Raw genomic sequence first — 13,794 nt, forward strand, 5'->3', positions numbered from 1 at the left:
AGCACACCAGTTCAACATTCATATGCATATAAAATAAATTCATACAAAAATAATTAGCTCCCCTTTACCATCAAAATAATCTTAATAAAAAAATTCAGGGGAAACAAGAAGTTGAATCTAGCAGAGCCGGTTAGACAACTTCTCATCCTTCCAGAAAGAAGCAATAAAAAAATAGATAAAACAATAAAATTTCTGGGGAAACAAAAAGTTGAATCTGGCAGAGCCGGTTAGACAACTTCTCATCCTTCCAAAAATACAATATAAATAAGAAATAAAAGGTATGGGGAAACAAGAAGTTGAATCTGGCAGAGCCGGTTAGACAACTTCTAATCCTTCCAAAAATACAATGTAATTAAATAATAAGAACAATAACAGGTCTGGGGAAATAAGAAGTTGAATCTGGCAGAGCCGGTTAGACAACTTCTAATCCTTCCAAAAATAAAACGAATAAGGAAAACAATAAAAAGTATGGGGAAACAAGAAGTTGAATCTGGCAGAGCCGGTTAGACAACTTCTAATCCATCCAAAAATACAAAAATAAACAACTAATAACATACAAATGGCATAACATAATCAACATCATATTTTACAACTATTACACTTGGATCTAAACACAGAAGCATGTTTTCATTCAAAATTCAAGATCATACAGAAACAAGATACTTCATATTCAAAATTTAAGATCAGACAAGAGCAAAATATTGCATATTCAAGACTCAAGATAATACAAAACGAAATACTCAAGGTTAGCTCCCCTTACCTCTATTCCAGACTTAATCTCCTCCTCTGAAACCGTTCTCCGAAAACTTCCAGAATTTCCCCTCTACAACTAGAATTTCCTCCAACTCTCTTCTCTCACAAATTTTTCCAGAATTTTGGTGTAAATTTTCAGCCTCCCCCCCTTGGCTATTTATAGCAAAAAAATTTACTATTCATTTTTACTATTCATTTTAACTATTCATTTTTTTATTCATTTTACTATTACAAAAATAATTTTTTATTTGCAATTTGATGAATTCTGATCTCAAAGCTACGTGGAACACTTATCCCTTCCAAAAATATTTTTTTTTTATTATTCACTTTTTACTATTCACAATTTACTATTCACTATTTATTTATTTATAATTTTTTTTTAATCTAGTATCTGACTTACAAATATTTTCAAGGATCTTACATATGTCCTCTTCTACTGCTTCGGTTGGCAGCTTAACCGACACAGTAGAGTCCTTTTTTGTTTTTTTTTTTTCATCCGCTAGCCTTTCTGCCTCGGTTGTGACCTTAACTGATGCCATAGTAGTGTTTTATGCTTCGGTTATGGTCTTAACCAAGGCATATTCCTCTGTTTTTTTTAAATCAAGTCTGTTTCTGCTACATTTCTAATTGCAGAAATAGACCTGCATATAATTTTACAGCCAGAACAGTCCAGAATAATCCAGAAGCGTATATTTTGAATGAAAATTATATGAAAACATAAATACATTCAATGTAATCATAAATCAACTTCTTAGAAGCATAAATTAATCCAATGTAATCATAAATCAACTTTGAAGCATAAATCAATGCAATGTACAAAGTTAAACTAATAATAATGTACAAAAGCATAAAACAACTTAGAAACATAAACTTTGAACTTACTATATCCTAATATCTACTACATATTATTATATCCTAATATATCCTACATACTATTATATAATTGAATTACATATTTAGCCAGTGTTTTCCTCACGAGTTTAAGTGACTTCTCTAGAATTGGAGCAGTCATATTGAATCTCTGCATAAAACACAATGATTTCGATTAGTGTATATGAAATCTAAACTATAGAGAAAATAAAATTAAATCCTAAATATTGTTGTTTGCCATCCATTGGTGTAATGTGCACGAATAATGGTTATCATCCAAAACATGACGTAGTAACCACATTCATATGACCCTGTTTGTCTATTACACTACAATATATCATCATAATTATAAAATGTTAAGTAACATCATTGGAATGAAACAAAATGTAACAAAGTATGGACTAAAATATCAAACCTTAAGGGCATCCCATGCAAGATTTTTAGCTGTAACAGTAGATCTCCCAGATAACATCATATGTGTTGCAAGGGAACTATTAAAAAAAATTGCTTTAGCATACATTTATATAACAAAGAAAGTTGAAACATTGAGGTTCTTACCAATCTACTACATGTCTAAGAGGGCTGGGAGGAGACTTGTGCAAGGAAAAAAACCAGACAGTAGTGTTCTCCTGAAATTGGTAATAACTTAATTGTCATAAATTAATAAATGAAACTTTAAAGTTAACAAACTTCACTTACCCAAGTATATAAGGGAGAAAATATATCTCCTTCCCCATTGCAAAGCAGGTGGTGATGTATGTTTGGATATCATCAAATTTATTTCTTTCATGAGTCATAAAGGGGTCAATGAACCCATATACATCATTGAACCCCTTCTTGTTACTAACATCAAACATATACCTAAAATGAAGAAATAATCTGGTATAAGTAACTTGATAAAAAAGAATTACATAAAAAAGTTCTCATAAACTTACATCATCCACAACTGAATGAGTGTAATATTAATTTCTTCTCTCCTCGACGCAAGCTCCCTAACATCTTGCTCGATCATGCAAGTACAATGGGATCTGAGCTTCTCTTCCAAATGTAGTAGAATCCCACTGTACAATCATCGACACAGCTGAAATGATGTTAGCAAGCTCGCCTAACGCACAAAGAGGGTTGTCCTCAGATAAATGATTCTTCTTCGGTGTAGGACTTCCCTCTTGACCTGTCTGCTATTATATGAAAAAATGGTTATGTTACAACGTCAATTAGAAGTAAATATTAAAATTGAGATGTATATAGTAGGAGTGTTTACCGAGGGATCAAATACATCACCAACCAAATGTCTAGGCCACGCGATGAAGGACTTAAATGCCTCTTGCATAGTGAAAAACTCATCTATAGGCACAGGAAGAATGACATATGGTACGACAACTTCATCCACCGTGACCTTGACCTCATCTTCTGCTAGTTGTACACCATGCACTACAGTGGCTGTCTCATAGACTGTGCCACGAGCCACTAGCATGGTCCCGGTATCAGAGAGAATATATAATTGACATGGACGAGTGTCGTCCATGTCGTCCCTTGGGGCATCGGCAGCTGAGCAACTTCCTTTACCACTTCTACTTGTCAAATTAAATGTTAGGTTATACAAAAAGTAAATTAATAAACAAAAATTCTTATTAAGTTTACCTGTAGGGGGCACCACATGATCCGCTACAGGAGATGGCGGAGAGCGATTGTCATAATCCTCTTAATGCTGTTGGAATTGGCGCGCAACCATTTTAGGAACTTCATCATACAACTCTGCTTGAACCTTCTTTGTGATCTCTTGCGTTATCTCTTTTCTTATTTCCTCCTTCAGCTTTTGTTCATACTCTTTACTTAACTGGATGAAGATGGACGCGAGGAAGACCCAAAGAACTGTTGTATGCCTATGCCAATCCCAGCAGCATGCACCCGTTCTGGGTGCTTTGGTCGTCCAATAACTGTGGCAAGAATATCCTCACGACCTTGTTGTGTGAATTGACCTTGGGAGCTCTGCTCAACCAAGAAGTCTTGTAACATAACAAAATTTCACAATTATTTGAAAGATCTATGTAATGTATATAACAAAAATTTTGTTTAAATATAAAAAATGACATCTTACAATTCTTTCAGATATCTCTCTAGTAGTGTCGGAAGTGTAGGAGCCCGATGTTCTTAAACGGGCTAACTTCCACTTCTCGTGCCGAGATGGTGGTGAAGGAGGAGGAGGAGGGTCACCACCCTCAGAAAGTGAAAGTCTACTATTTGACTTCTGCTTCATTATTTTCTCCTCAAGCTTCCTGTATCCACCACGAGACAGTGGGTGTGGATTTTTATTTTGAGCACTTATACCATGTGCTTTTTACCTTGTTTTCGGTGACAAAATGAAACAATTGTTATGATATAAAATTATGAATGATGAATTGAATGATTTTACCTACACTTACCTGTCACGTCTCGGATGAACAAAGCTCTACAAACTGACGCCATGTTTCTTCGTCAATTGCAGAATATTTAGAACATGGAGTTTCATTACTTTTTGCTCCAAATATATATCTAGACGTCAGTTTTGTCTTAAACCCCCGAAATCTTTCTGCAATTGCAAATAAACACCTAATTCTTAGGCTCTCGACATTTGGCATATCAAATGTCATCTGCAACAAAGAAATTAATAACCTTATATCAATACAAATTTATCAATATGTAGAATCTAGAATTTGGAGCAATACTGTTTAACTTACCAATAGATCTTGCCAGATAAGTTTTCGATCAACCTCAGATACATGGTCAAAGGATGGAGTAAATATAGAGATACGATCACGTGCTAGTACTCCAAGATAAGACCTAAATACATCTACATTTGGGCCAGATGCAACTCTAGTGACCACGTCAATAATGTCAAGTGTCCTCTCACCTGCATTTCTTCTAAGTATAAGCTGTCATAACCTCGTCGCTCCTCTCTTATGTCTAGAAGTGGTGGGGACTTCATCCCTTGATGAATAAGGTGGCTCAGCCATATATCTGTCACAATAAATAAGATGAAAAATTAATAAAACACTTATAAAATAACATATATTATTTAACAAAAGCCATAAATATTTACACAAACATGAAATTCATACATAATCATATGGATTGGTCATATGTATATTCCCTCATTGTGATCTTCCCAAATTGCTTGTATATCATCAATTAGAGGATCGTCATCCTAATTAATTGTCGTTTTAAATGGATGGTTGTCAATAATATGAAGACTACTTAAATTCTCTTCTTTATCTTCAATTTTACCTTTTTCCTTGAAGAGCGACATACCAATGGTCAGACGCAGGATCTTTGACATAAAAATCTGACTTGCTTGATATGCCATGATAAACGGTTCGTCTCCATAATCAACCTTTCGAAAATCAACTAGTGTCATACCAGATTCATCTATTTTGACACCACTCTTATTGTCGACCCACTTGCATTTGAAGAGTGCAACAAAAAACTTAGTGTAATCAACCTCCCATATCTCTTCTATTCTACCATAATATCTCATTCATCCAATTATAGGATTTTGATCTTTGGATGTGGAAAATTGTAGCGACTCAACTTCTAAATTGATGCCACTATTTTGTATTGTGTTTTTATCTTCCAAAGTCTTTGTATAGAATGTGAAATTATTAACTTCATAGCCTGTACAACATACAACATCAAACTTCAAACCATTTAGCCAGAACAAATTCTCAGAAGACTGTGATTCTTTCAAAACTTCATATTTGAACTAGGACAAGAATGTTTTGTTATGCTCCATCAACTGCCATTTCTTTGATTGTCTTGAATACTTGTCCTTTACAACGACTTTGTGTGCTTCCAAAAACAGGATCACTTCATCTGTGGTATTTAATATGTACATATGTGCTTGCATCAATTATTCACGACTTTTCGTCACCACATTCACACCTCGGATGCTTTTACTTGTAAAACATCTATTCAACCATGATGTCCGAGGGACTCCTATCGGATTTGCTTTAGTCATATAATCAGAGCAAAATTTGATACTTTCTTCAGCAATATATCTTTCAATCATTGATCCTTCTGGACGATATTGATTTTTTACGTACCCTTTCAAAATCTTCATATAACGCTCAATAGGATACATCCATCTTAAGTATATTAGTCCACACAACTTTATTTCTCTGACCAAATGAATAAGTAAATGCACCATGATGTCAAAAAAGGATGGAGGGAAAAACATTTCTAGCTAACACAAGATGATGATAATGTCACTTTGAAATTCATCTAACTTTGTAGGATCGATGACTTTACTACAAATTGACGAGAAAAATGAGCACAATCGAGTTATGGTCTGCCTAACTTTTTTGGGCAAAATTCCACGAATTACCACTAGTAACAATTGTTGCATTAAGACGTGGCAATCGTGAGACTTGAGTCTAACAAGCTTTAAGTCCTACATTGACACTAAGCTCTTGATATTTGAAGAGTATCCTTGTGGTACCTTGATACTCTTTAAACAAAGACAAAAACTTATCTTCTCTTGTTTGGACATTGTGTAACATGCAGGGGGCAAATAAGTACGTTTACCAATCTCTCTTGGTGCCAACTCTTCTCGGATCTTCATGTCAACCAAATCCAAACGTGCATTTACTCCATCTTTTTTTTTCCCTAGATGTTTAGTAGTGTACCAATCAAGCTATTAAAAAACATTCTTCTCTACATCCATGGCATCTATGCAATGTCTAACATCTAACTTTGACCAATATGGAAGTTCAAAGAATATTGATTTCTTCTTCCAAGGGGTCATTACAGAAGACTTCTTGGATGTTTTCCCAAATACATGATGTAGTTTATTAACTTTTTCAAGAACTTCAAGTCTAGTAAGTGGAATGGGTGCATTGTCTTTCTCTTGTTCTCCATTCAATGCTTTCTTTAACCTTCGATATGGATGATTAGATTGTAAAAATGACCGATGACGCATATACATTGTCTTCCTTCCGTGTTTTAATTGTTGAGCTATAGTGTTTTCTTCACATATAGGACATGCTTTATGACCCTTCACATTGTACCCCGACAAATTACCGTAAGCTGGGAAGTCATTAATGGTGCAAAATAACATAGCATGCATCGTGAAAGTTTCTGAAGCAAAGGCATCAAATATTTCAACCCCATCAACCCACAACAACTTCAAGTCTTCAACTAGTGGCTTGAGATAAACATCTGTCATTTCCAGGCTGCTTTGGACCAAATATCAACACTGACAACATCATGTACTTTCTTTTCATGCACAATCCAGGAGATAAGTTATAAATTATCAGTATAAAGGGCCAACAACTGTGATTGGTACTTAAATTACCAAATGGGTTCATTCCATCAGTAGCTAAGCCAAACCTAAGATTTCTACATTCTTGACCAACTTGAGGGAATTCTTGATCAATATTTTTCCATTGCTTTGAATCAGCTGGATGACGAAGCAACTCATCGGTTGCTCTCTCATTTGCATGCCATCTTAGGTTTTTAGCGTCTTTGGGATTCGCGAACAAACGCTTAAGTCTGGCCACGAGTGGAAGGTACTAAACTACTTTCACAGCAGAACCATTATTTTTTGTGTAACCACTATCTTCACTGTTGTTTTTTGACTTGTATCGTAATAACCTGCATTTTGGGCACTTTATCAAAACTTCATTCTCATTCCTATATAATATGCAATCATTCGGACATGCATGTATCCATTTATACTCCATCGGACAAAGAATTTTTTTTGCATCATAATTACGAGTGGGTAATGTATTTCCATCTGGCAGCATTTCATTCAACAATGACAACAATTCTGTAAAACTCTTAACAGTCCATCCATTGGTCGCCTTTAAATTCATGAGCCTTAACACCGTTGATAACTGTGTGAACTTAGTTGAACCGGCATACAAAGGAGTCTCCGCATCAATGGACATCGTTTCATACACATGTGCTTGGGCAAAAGCTTCTACGCCAACATCGCGGATCATGTCCTCTAAATTGTCTTCTTCCGGTCGATCTTTCATATCCATGGTGGAATCATATACATTTTCAGTTGGAGAGACAGTTGGAAATTCTAAAAACTCGTCGTGCCATATCCATGTTGTATAACTTCGTACAAAACCATCACAGATAAGATGTTCCCTAATATCAGTTGCCTTCAGTTTCCTCCCATTCAAACAGTTCACACAGGGACATCTGAACTTGACTTCATCACCACCACTTGTACTTGCATTACATTGCACAAACTCTATAAATTCTTTTATCCATCTCTCGTACTCAGTGCTGATGCGTGGTAAATTAATCCACCCTCGATCCGTATGCATGTTTACTGAAATTGTTTACACAATTTCAATAATCTTGAATGATCACTTTGATAGTGTTTGTATTTAGGGTGTGACCTTATCCCATTCAAGAAGATTCACTTTTTTTAGTTTATTAAACATATAAATTTTAAACAACATATCTAAAATTTCACGAAATTTTGCCAGCATTTCGCATTGGTCTTCAGGTTACACGAAATGAAAGTGATTATAAATCACAATCAAATATGCACCCGAAGATCAATACAAAACACAACTACAAAATTTCATGAAATTTAAGACATGTATATTAAAATTGATATGTATTAATAAACTATGAAACAATTATTGTTCTTCTTAAACTGTCCAACCAGACAATTCAAGATTCAATACTTGTAAATTATTATTACCATTTCTTCTCTTTACATTTGTAAAAAGTACATTTGTTCAAAAAAATCTGGAGATAGTAAATAATTTTTGTATTGAATCTCAAACGGCAAACCAAGGCTAATTCACAACAACAATATATATTGAAGCAAACAAATAATTACATATGCAACATGCAATATATTCAAGCAAACAAATAATTAAATGTTCATATTAAAAGAAAAATTTAAAGAATATATGAACCTGGGAGCGTGAAAGTTGATCAACAATGAAGAATGTCCGCGTTTTAGAAGCTATAAAACCTCACCACAAAAACACAATATCTACACAAAAACAAACAACGCAATAGTTTGTCTCATGATTTGTAACCTTAAAGTTGATTTCATCACCAAATCAACTAATTTAATACAAACAATTAAAAATTGTATTCCTTAATTTCTATACTCCTAATAGTATATCCCTAATTTCTAAATCAACTCATCTATGTTATCAACTCATTTACATTATCAACAAATTTAATAAAAACAATTTAAAATTTTATTCCACTAACTAATATATCCCTAATTCAAAACTATACAACAATTATCATTATTAAGTAATTTAATATAAACACAATTCATTCAACATTGCACAAAACCTAATCTAATTCAAAATAAATATACAAAAATCAACTAATTTACTATCAAATACAAACATTTTTAAAAATGGAGAGGGTTCAAGAACTTACCACGCACCAAGAAGGCACAAGGCGGTGGTGACAATGCAGAAAGGTGGTGGAGGAAGCTTGTAGGTGGTAACAATGCAGGAGGCGGAGACGGCGACGACCAATGGGGCACCAGCGGCATAGATGGAACCAAAGGCGCCAAACGGAGGGATAAACGTCGTGGAGGAAACGACCAAAGCAGTTGGCGGTGGTGACCACACGGAGAGGACGAGACGACGACGGCAAACGGCGGTCACCGGCGATGGAAGCAAACGTGATGAACAGGGAAGAAGTTCGCGCAAGGATTTTTCTTTCGCGCTGAGAAGAAGATGAACAAGGAAGAGTGGTTTTATTTCGCAAAATCTGAAATTTAAACAGGCTACTGCCTCGGTTCTCCACTTAACAGAGGCATAACCACCTTACTACCTCAGTTAACGAGGTAATCGAGGCCTAAACCCTCGAGAAAATAAAATAAAAAATTAAAATAACGAGTTGACCAACCTCTACTACCTCGATTGGTCAAAGAAACGAAGCAGTAGACGTATATCAGACTGGCTGTCACGGTGAAAAGACCTCTTGCAGGTGGGGAGTAGCGTTTTCTACCTTGGTTGTTCCCAGAACCGAGGCAGTATCTCTGACTCAGAAAAGTTGGCAGGTGAAAAGTCCCATTTGTAGGGTTGGAGCAGTATTTTCTGCCTCGGTTGTATACACTTTTATACGCTTCGATTTCAGTAAAATCGCGCTTTTATACGCTTCGGTTTCTGTAAAACCGAAGCGTATATAGCGCTTTTTAATCCCTTTTTGTTAATAGTGATTATATAACAATAATAATCGATTACCCCTTCTTGTGTGATGTCTCTGGGTAAATTTCACTAAGATAATCGATTACCCTAAGTGATAATCGAATATCACAGAGCATTTTGGTGAAAAATGGTGAATTTGATGAAGAATGGACATGAACCAAGCCTGAGGAGCTATGGAACATTATAATTAGAGATTGAGGTTAGTGGTTATGTTTAAGGTCAGTTTGACTTATGGTTGAGAGTGGAGCATGAGTGAGTGTTGGGATGTACCTGAGCTTGTGACTATGAGCATGAGAGTGGAGGATAAGTCTACTTGTTGTACCTCGTAAATCCTGGTTCTATCTGCAGATATGTGCTTCCTTTTGCCTTGTGTGCATTGGAAGGAGATGATCTCTGGGGGAGGCTATAAATGAGTTGTAGGAGCGGCTACAATCGGTGAGGTAGGGTACAAGAGTGAGATGAACTCTTTCCACTATGATATTATGGTACGATGATGCTCATTGTGTTGTTCATGACTTGGATAGGCATGATGATGGTGTATCTATGATGATGATGATCATGGTACTTGAGATGCTCCAGGTTATGTTATGTTGATAGTGGTGTTACTATAATGGTTATAGTAAGTAGTTAGCATGGATGCTAATGAGTGGATAGACCAAGGGTCTATGTGTGAGATGTTAGTGATGTCATCAAGGATTAGAGATCAAGGATCGATGATCGAAGTTCAAGGATCGGGGATCGAGTAGTTGAGTATGATTTAATTGTTTATGTTAGAGGATTAGGAATCCTATTGTTGTTACTACTATGTATAGGGTTTTTTATTATGGTTGATATAATCAGAAGGTATGTATCTTGTTGTGTGTTTGATTATTGTTGATATAATCAATATGTATGTATCTTGTTGTTATGATTGTTTTATTGGTAGCTTATCCGATACCTGTTTATGTTTGTGTGTTTGTGAATGAAATTATCAGTAATGATCGTATAATGTGTTATACGTGAGCAGATAATGTTAGAGATGTTCCACATGCATGATTGACTCGAGAGAGGATAGAGAATAACCTTGGAATTCATTTAAAACTATTTTGTTTTACAAGTTAAGACAACATAATTTGAGTATTTCCTTCGTTATTTTATTACTCGACATAATGTAATTTGATAAGGTTTTTATTAAATACATTTTCGTGCTATGATAAATTTTGAATTGTATCGATTTTTAATAATCCAAGGAATGAATATGACCAAATTTCAATTTTCTTCTAATTTTTAAAATATTTAGAATTATTCTATTTTATTAATTTAAAATACCTTTACAAATTTCTTAAATTAATTTTTTTTATAATTACTTTATTCAAACAAATACTTTATCACGTATAAATAATAAATAAACACAAAAATACAAAAATGACACTATAAATAATAAATAAGCACAAAAATTCAAGAATAAATAATAAATAATATATATATATATATATATATATATATATATATATATATATATATATATATATAATTATGATGTGATGAGAGAAATATAAGAATAATGAATATTCATAAATCATTACACATTAATGATTACACTTAAGGAAAATCATAGTTCACCCCCTCCCTTTGAACAAAAGTTTTAAGTGTAACTCCATGATGATCAATGTTCTCATGATCCTTTCTCAGTCAAGAAAATCCAGGATCCTATCACAAACTTTCACAGAAATAAATGATCAAATTGTTAAAACACAAGCCACAAAAGAAAATAATAAATAAAAGGAAGAGAGAACAATTAAAACTCCTTGGTGAACTTTCACTCTTCAACCTCAAAAAAATGTGTGTTTATCTGCTCTACTAATGTGAACCGCTAAAAGTCTTGAAATCACCCTCTTTTGTATTGTGTCTCTACTAACCCAGTATCAATCAATCTAAGGCTTTGAAACCCGGTTCATCACTAACATTTAGACAGCAACAAAACAAGTTTTCTGAGATATCAGCAGCTCCTGTCTACAATTTGTCTGAAATTTGCTCATAATATTATAGATCAAGAATCAGAACAAAATCATAACGGATTGTAATTCAAAACATTGAATCAAATCAACCCCACCACTGATGCACAGCCACACCTTCATCTCTCAACTTCCCATACAGAGCCAAACACTCCCAATATGCCCTTCTGTTCTTGCTCTTCGCACTCCCTTGCTGTGGCTTGCACTCCAAGAAAAGCTCATCCACCAACCTTATGGTTTTACTCCACATCATCTCCTCCACCATCTCAGCCTCAGCTTTCATCACCACATACTCTTCCTCCTTCACGTTCTTATTCAACCAGTCCGATATCTCTATCTGTGGGCCACCCTCAGCCACAGCCTCTATCTTATAGATCTCGAAGTTCGTGTTCCTCGTAGGATACCTCTTCCTAAACCAGTCAGAGCCGCTCCCATCATCCTTTTGCCCCACATCGATAAAAACGCGGCGAGGGTAACCCTCCAGCGAATCACCCATCAGATCAGGCAAATACTTGGTACGCTTCAAGTACACCCTCGATTTCCCCGAAGCCGCACGTGGGGGTTCCAGAAGCACGTCCTCTAGGTTTTGCAACGCAGCTTTTTTCGCTTCTGGCACGTACCCTAATAGTTTTCTCTGCGTGAAGGGCTTTGTTCCCATGTTCATGGCAAGAGGGTCGGGTTTGGTTTCTTGTTGTTGTGCTAAAGTCGAAGATATCAAGGTAAAAGGAGCTAGAAAGAACACCAAAAGCATCACACGGTGAGAAAAAACCTTTCCCATTTCAGAAGTATTAGGTTAACTTATCACAGGAAGAAAAATAAACACAAAGATGATGACGACGACGACGACGATATTTTAGAAGATCGAAAGAGACTTTTTATATGTAGCAAAAGAAGAAGAAGAAGGAAAAGAGGTGGAGAAGAGGGAATTAGAGAAGAAGGAGAAGAGTTTTTTTTTGTAGGGGTGACAATACTTTTAGCGAGCGCAAAATCTGGATGCAGTGTGATTTCCACCCACAAGGAACACTCTCTTGCTTTCAAATGACAAAGACAGTGACAACAACTCCCTCATCCGCTGGATCTCCATTTTAGTCCTCCCAGGATCGATGATGGTTTAGGATCTCATGATCTCTTCATCCGTGTCAGGGTGGCTCGTTGGGCAAACACTTTGCTACTTCGCCTCCATCGATCACAAGTGGAAGGAGGCGAAGGACAAAGGAGAGAGCTTTTGAGGCTTCGGGTGATAAAGTTTTGTACTTTCTTTTTTGGTGTAGCTGTTTGAACCAAGAGGGGTATGAATATGGTGGGAGTTAGCCAGGGTTATATATATGCATGGCAGGAGAATGAGAAAGAAGAAAACATTGGTTGGTGCCTCGAGAATTTAGCTATGCCTTTCAACAAAAACAAAAGTATCTGAAGTTTCGGTCATTGCAAACTCCAAAATGGTGTGGTTGGAATTGATCCTATGGAATTGCTTGGTTTTGTTGTTATTTGTTTCAGTTGCAGGACATTCAATTTGCACCAGAATTGCTTAAGACTAATTTGAGAATTGTCTAATCATTTGATCTGCTATAATTGGAGAATTCACCAATATATAAATGGAATTGAAAATGTATAAAATAGGTCATAGTTAATGAACCCACTTGGAAACCCTACCTATGTGTTTGTGTTTAAATTGAGAATTTCACCATTTTTAGGAAATTTAATTATTATGAATTTGATTTACACTAATTTAAAATTATTTTATTTTCTAATTGTGTGGCTTGGATACTACTTTAACTTATTAAATTTTAATTTTAGTTATCATTAAATCAAATTTATGAAAATTCATGTTCTTATTAAATAATGTTTAGCTAATCAAAAAGAGACCCTAATGTTTTTCTTTCTATCAATAGATATTTTTTTATTAAAATTTGCAAAAAAGAAAATGAACTAATATCAACCATGACTTTTCTTTATTACCATCATTTTTTTTTTTCAAGTGGAATCAATTAAGA

At 35.1% G+C, this 13,794-nt stretch overlaps 1 protein-coding gene and 2 long non-coding RNA genes across 4 annotated transcripts; all 3 read right to left on the reverse strand.

Annotated features, from left to right (window-relative positions):
• Positions 1–1,936: 1,936 nt before the first annotated feature.
• Positions 1,937–3,719, reverse strand: LOC128197700 (uncharacterized). Of its 2 annotated transcripts, XR_008250347.1 has the most exons (5): positions 3,265–3,719; positions 2,885–3,194; positions 2,559–2,798; positions 2,323–2,484; positions 1,937–2,252 (listed from the first exon to the last, which is right to left on the reverse strand). It is a non-coding gene; the product is annotated as an uncharacterized LOC128197700 (long non-coding RNA). The 2 variants fall into 2 exon arrangements; XR_008250346.1 differs by having other exon boundaries at positions 2,885–3,719.
• A 22-nt stretch (positions 3,720–3,741) lies between these two features.
• Positions 3,742–10,472, reverse strand: LOC128197701 (uncharacterized). The gene is made up of 4 exons (XR_008250348.1): positions 9,028–10,472; positions 8,544–8,623; positions 4,341–4,620; positions 3,742–4,253 (listed from the first exon to the last, which is right to left on the reverse strand). It is a non-coding gene; the product is annotated as an uncharacterized LOC128197701 (long non-coding RNA).
• An 884-nt stretch (positions 10,473–11,356) lies between these two features.
• On the reverse strand, positions 11,357–13,443 carry LOC108336881 (uncharacterized). Its single transcript, XM_052880006.1, has one exon. It carries the CDS (start codon positions 12,576–12,578, stop codon positions 11,889–11,891), a length of 690 nt encoding a protein of 229 aa, XP_052735966.1. The 5' UTR covers positions 12,579–13,443; the 3' UTR covers positions 11,357–11,888.
• Between the last annotated feature and the right edge of the window lie 351 nt (positions 13,444–13,794).

This window comes from Vigna angularis, chromosome 7 (assembly GCF_016808095.1).
Source record: "Vigna angularis cultivar LongXiaoDou No.4 chromosome 7, ASM1680809v1, whole genome shotgun sequence".
NCBI classification, from domain to species: domain Eukaryota; kingdom Viridiplantae; phylum Streptophyta; class Magnoliopsida; order Fabales; family Fabaceae; genus Vigna; species Vigna angularis.